The following is a 5853-nucleotide window of genomic DNA, read 5'->3' as shown; positions in this document are numbered from 1 at the left end:
TAGGAATGTCACATGAATTAACTGACAGTGACCGCAGCTGACGTGTTTAGAGTGTGCCTTCCTCCCAAACATGTCCCTAGTGTCGGCGATTTGTTGTTCTTGAGAATTTACGTATTTACCTCGACAGATCTGTAAGAAACTATGGCCGAGGTGTGGTGGGGGGGGGGTTTATAGGTCTCATAGGCGTTCACGTGCCTCTGAGGATCCGTGTCACTAGCAGGTGTCTAACACGCGTGTGTATGTGCTGACGATGAAACACGCTGGGCACAGAGGTGGTAAGAGCTGTCCACACATTTGAATACCATGAAACGTGGCAGACGGGTGTTAATTGTTCAAGGAGCATTATTCGGCTGCTATTTAAAACCGCCGTACTGTTGTGCTGTGTAATTATTATAGTTGTGTGTCTTGTCCTTAAGTACAACATGTCGTGCCCTTCCATCCCAAAGCCTGCCACTGGATGGAGGACAAGGATGTTTAGGCGCAGCCTCTTTCCGGGAGTATATGTTTCATGGAGGGCCGAGAGGACGTGTCAGAGCTGAGGGCCCGAGAGGGACCCGCCATGTCCCTTGGGGTCGGCTGCGATCTGTTACAGCACCGCCGATGCGCAGCTGTCACTTCAGACCCTCAACCTGGGCCCAGAAAAAACACACATTGATCTCCTGCACGTCTCCGGAAGTCACGTGCCACGGAATACAGCACCCAAAAAATCTGAGGTTGAGTGCTTGAAATGGAACTATAGAAGTGCAGGTATTCCTTGTCCCAGAGCACCTGTTGCCGATAAGAAGTGCCAGTACTCTCCCAATAAAAGTATCGGAGCAGTGCTGAGAAGAGCCGTAACTATCCCTTCCAAGTTACCGATTGTACCAACTCATTAAAGCACTGGCGGGGTTAGTGCACAGATGGGGATATGGGTGTCACGCACTTCTGTACGTAATAGGAATCCCGTCAATGTATATGTTCTTAGTGGGTGGCATAAAAGGCGTTTTAATTCGGAGAGGGATAATTGTTTATTTTTCCAGGGAGCTGTCTTTGCTATGTAATATTTGTTTATTGGCATGTTCTAGTGCTGCCAAAGATTTGCAGATATGTTAGTGTTTACCTAGATGCCAACAATCAATCTTACGTTTTCGAGCGCCTTTTAAGGTGCCATAAGCTGACAAGCACTTGGCTCCCTTTTCTGACACCTACACAATCACAGTTCCACCCATCGCCCGAAGTCAGGCTACCACGAGAAACCCAGGGCTCTCGCCGCCTCTGACAGCTCAGCTCCGTGACCCTGCTCTTGGGTTCACCTGAAGATGCCTCGGCTCTTTAACTGGCGGTATATACTTGCTGTGTGTGTGGCTCGCTGTACACTGCCCCCGCTAAATAAAAGGGATAGTGCGCCCTTATAGAGGAAGAAAGTGCTTTACAATGGTTTGTGGTTCCAGAAACCACAAAAGGAAGCTCTGGGCGCTGAGTGAGCAGTCTTGTAGTGACACGCTCTCGCAGGCGCGATTGTCTATCGAACGAGCACTTCTGCTCCAGTGGCAATTTAACGTTTCGTCTTGACAAGCCTATCCTTGGCTACGTGCAGCCCTGAGTACACGCCGCCAACTGGATGTGCGCACTGGAGGAAGGGAGCGAGGCACACGCACAACAAAGCGAGCGCGCAGCCCTGGGTATCTGCAATGACACAGTAATCGTAATTAAAATACCCTACTGAAATAGATCTGAAATGCACTTAGTCATAAGCGAGGATCAAACACGGCACCTGCTTGGGAGGTCCACCCGAGGGGACAACAGAGCTGCAGCAGAGCTGCATCCCAAATAATGGAGCTGCAAAGCGAGTTTAAACTGCAAGCACGGGCTCATTCACTCTACCACCGGTACAGGAGCCCCCCGAGTGCTGGGTATATTCGAAGCGAGACAATATCCTACATCAGGGCCACAACAAGAGTGGGGAGTTTTTTTTTAAAGTGCTAACTAGGAAGACCCGAAAATGAAAGACTAACCATTCAACCAGACGGATAAACAGACAAACTAGAAAATCAAGTCCATAAACGCGCAGCTACACCACTACTACCGTATTTGAAAGTCTATTGCTGGATGAAGAATGGCTGCCTGCTTTCACAACACTGCACTGCGCACACATTAACTTGTAAATTCGCTGCTTTAGTGCTGAGCTGGAAAACCGCTCCGAAACAGCGAGGAGTGTGCTACCGGTTTCCTACAACTCATGCACTAACTCAGAGATATTCCCAGTTAAGTGTGTGGACTTTACTCCGTACAATGTCCTAAAGCTGGCACCCGTCCATGTTACGGCCCCAGAGGGTGAGAGTCACTGAGACACGAACACAGATAGTGAGTGTCCGGGCGGGCAGAGGGGGGCGGTGCGGGCAGCAGGCACACGGTGCTGGTGAAGCAGAGCCGCGTGTGGCCGGCACACGCTAACAGTGGGAGTGTGCGCAGGTACGGCCCCACAGGTGCGCATCAATGGACTTGTGTATTCAACTGGAAAATAAAAGAGCCCGTGCGTCCGGCCCCCCCAGCTCTCCGTGTCGCCCCCGCCCGCTTTGCCAGGGCCACGGCAGAGTGAGGTTACACACCCTCCGCTTATTACCATAGAGACCAATAAAGTTTGTCGTTCCCTCCTCCCTCCCTCTCGCGCACACCCTCACTTTCCACAGGGCGCCACACCCTGCCCGCCGATTGGCGGCTCGCACGCGACAGCTCGAGCCAATCGGGCTGCCGGACCGACACGCGACAGGCGCGCGGAGGGAGGGAGGGGGCCAAGCAGTGGCGGCGCGTGCCGCTTCTTAAAGGACTGCGCAGCGCCTCCGATACCGGAGAAGCTCCTCAGCCACGCGACTGGCCTCACCTACAGAGAAAACAGAGCACAGCGTTGCCGGCCGAGGCTCACACAGAGCACCCGAAGCCAGTGGGACAGAAAAGGAGTGAAGTAGAGTGTATCCAAGCCCCCTGGTGCCATGTCCGGCCACGTCTGGGGTGAAGTGAGGGAAATGGGCACGGAAGACCCGCAGCACTCGGCTGGCTCCCGGCTGTACCCGCCTCGCTCAGCCCTCGCGCTCCTGGACACCAGCGATCCGCGTGCCTGGCTCGGCCCCGCCCCCCGCGGCGGCCTGGGCTGTGCAGCGGCGCGAGCCGAAGACGAGGAGGAGGTGGTGGCGCGCGGCTACCTGCGGCTGCGTGCGCTCGAGCCACCCGGCGGAGAAGCCCACGCGCAGCAGCTGCAGCACCACGAGCCGGCGGCGGGGGCGCTGAAGGTGCGCGAGCTGTGCCGACTGAAGGGGCTCGGCGGGGCCGGCGAGGAGGGCTGCAGGCAGCGCGCGCCCTCCTCCTCGTCCTCCTCCTCCGGGGGCTCCCCGGGCCGGCCGGGCGGCGTGCACAAGCAGCGGCGAGTGGCCGCCAATGCGCGCGAGCGGCGGCGCATGCACGGCCTGAACCACGCCTTCGACCAGCTCCGCGGGGTCATCCCCGCCTTCGACAACGACAAGAAGCTCTCCAAGTACGAGACGCTGCAGATGGCGCAGATCTACATCAGCGCGCTGGCCGACCTGCTGCAGGCGCCTGAGCCCGAGCCCCGGCAGCCCGGCGGGGAGGCCCCGGCCCCGCACCCGGCCTCGGGGGCCTCGCCCGCCTACCCGGGCCCGCAGCAGCACTACTCCTTCCAGGAGGCCATGCTGGCCGCGCAGCAGAGCCTGTCCGGGCCCGAGGGCAAGCCCTCGCCCCGCTCCCACCGCAGCGACGGCGAGTTTAGCCCCCGCTCGCAGTTCAGCGACTCGGACGAGGCCAGCTAGAGCCCCACCCGGCCTCCTGGAGCAGGACTGACCGCAGCAGCTCCGGGTGGCCCGCCTCAGGCTCAGCACCACAGACACCGACCACTGTCTGTAGCACCACCGCCAGCACTGCACCAGGCACGCCTGCACCGCTGCCACCAAGGTTGCCCTGTGTGAGATGTCAGCAGACTGCACGGTGCTCATGTTTCTTTGCATTCATTCTGAATGATAAAAGCAGGATAGTAACTGCTAGAATGATAAAGAAACGAACAAGGCTAGATGAGTAGCAGACACCTGTCACAGCTGCCACGACAAGTACTGGTTGCTCATGCCACCACAGCAAGCACTGGAAGCCTGTGCCACACCACAAGCACTGTCCGTGCCACAGATGCCCTCAGCGGCAAAATCTGACTCACCAAGAGGGCAGGTGCCCAAAACTGCTATACGAACCACCTAAAACGTGTGTAAGATTCAGAGACTATTGCCGACAACTGTACATCTGAAAGGCATCGTGGGAGGATGGCACCTTGCCCCACCCCACACCACAAGAGTTTGCCTGTCATCAGTGTGGTGACGATTCACAAGAAGCGAGAATATGCAAACACCTTTCAGAGCTGCCATGAACTTTGTATACACTGTTTTTTTTCGTGTCCAAACACATTGTCAGTTGCTTTTTAAAATAAGATTTAGACTTCTGTTAATTTTCACGGTCATTGCTAGTACATTTCCATAAAGTGTGTTTTGAATTTGTACCCATAGATCCCTGCCAAGCAACATGTTGCCTGTGAACCACTGCACGGTGTCCTTGTTTCCGTTGAGAACTTTACTGATACCCGCATTTTTTAATCTATGTAAACACTCCTTTCAGTTCCGACTCAAGTGAATGTGCTAGGCAAAACATAAGTCTTCCTGGGTGTTGCAGTTGTAAGCCAGATTGTTTTTAGTAGAGGCTGTGTGTAAATATGTGTATTACGTGTAAATAACTGAGAGAAATGCTACTTTTTTACTGTGTTCTCCCATAATATATAGCGTCCTATGAAATGGCGCATGCACTTTAAGAGCCAGGGTTGGCAACAGGATGACTGAGATTCAAAGGGAAAAAAGATACTGCCAATCTAAGATAATATTTAATTTAGCCTCGTATTTCTAAATACAAAAGTTTGAGACAGAAAAAACAACACTTTTCTCGTGTCAACGTTTTGTCAAATAAACATTACGATGTTAGACCAAGTATTTATTATTGTTTGCTGAGATGTCTGTTTTTCGCTTTTTTTACTTTTTTACGCCACGAATTATTTTATTTTACAAAGCAGACTGCCATCGAGTTATGTACATTTTCATGAAAAAATGTAATAAAATATCGGAAACTGAAATTCTTGACTGCTGTTTGTGTTTTCTTCGTTTGCCCATTACAACATACTAATAAAAAATAACGAAATAGTATGTGTTTCTGGAGTTGCATTTACCAGTTTGAACTAATTAACGTAGGTTGCCTGTCGAGTCCTACGAACATGCAGTAATCAAGGAAAACGACAATTAAACTTAGAAAGGAGCAGTAATTAATGTAAAGATTCGATGAAAACCCTTTCTCTAAACGGCATTAGAGACATTAAACATGTATCTCTGCACCCATGATAGTATCTAGAAAATTGACTTCGACTGAAGGCTCGAACTGATAATCAGACTGAACATTGAATGTGATGATGTCTCAGCTCTGACTGCCCCAACACGGCACAGTTGACAGATGTGACGCACGCGTTTATTTACAAGACCATTGCGTCGTCGGTGCGTCATTTGTGAAATGGAAAAAGTGACGTACCGGCGACGCAAATAAACCCCTCGGGTGGAGTTGGGTGAAAGTCCTGGGGTGTCCTGCACTTTGGTAGTTTATATAACTCTGGGGCCAAGCGTGTGCTCCAAAGGGGAATATTTAAGTTTCGTATATCTACATCGATATTTATCGCAGCCAAGCATGTAAAATTCGTTGCAAACTATTGAAGGAAGAAAACGTGTTTTTTGTTGTGCTAATGCTTGTCTTCTCTCACTTCTTTCAGCCGTCCTGATCCTTTCGAGG

General features: G+C 52.2%; 1 protein-coding gene across 1 annotated transcript; it reads left to right on the top strand.

Moving 5' to 3' along the window:
- The first annotated feature begins 2830 nt into the window (after window positions 1–2830).
- Window positions 2831–5152, top strand: ATOH1 (atonal bHLH transcription factor 1). The gene has a single exon (XM_078677498.1). It carries the CDS (start codon window positions 2970–2972, stop codon window positions 3798–3800), a length of 831 nt encoding a protein of 276 aa, XP_078533624.1. The 5' UTR covers window positions 2831–2969; the 3' UTR covers window positions 3801–5152.
- The last annotated feature ends 701 nt before the right edge of the window (window positions 5153–5853 follow it).

This window comes from Lissotriton helveticus, chromosome 2_1 (genome assembly GCF_964261635.1).
Source record: "Lissotriton helveticus chromosome 2_1, aLisHel1.1, whole genome shotgun sequence".
Classification (NCBI taxonomy): Eukaryota; Metazoa; Chordata; class Amphibia; order Caudata; family Salamandridae; genus Lissotriton; species Lissotriton helveticus.
This window is presented reverse-complemented; position numbering and strand designations above follow the sequence as displayed.

Excerpts from the sequence above, each read along its gene's own strand:
- ATOH1 (XM_078677498.1), top strand. The coding sequence starts at position 2,970 with ATGTCCGGCCACGTCTGGGGTGAAGTGAGGGAAATGGGCACGGAAGAC.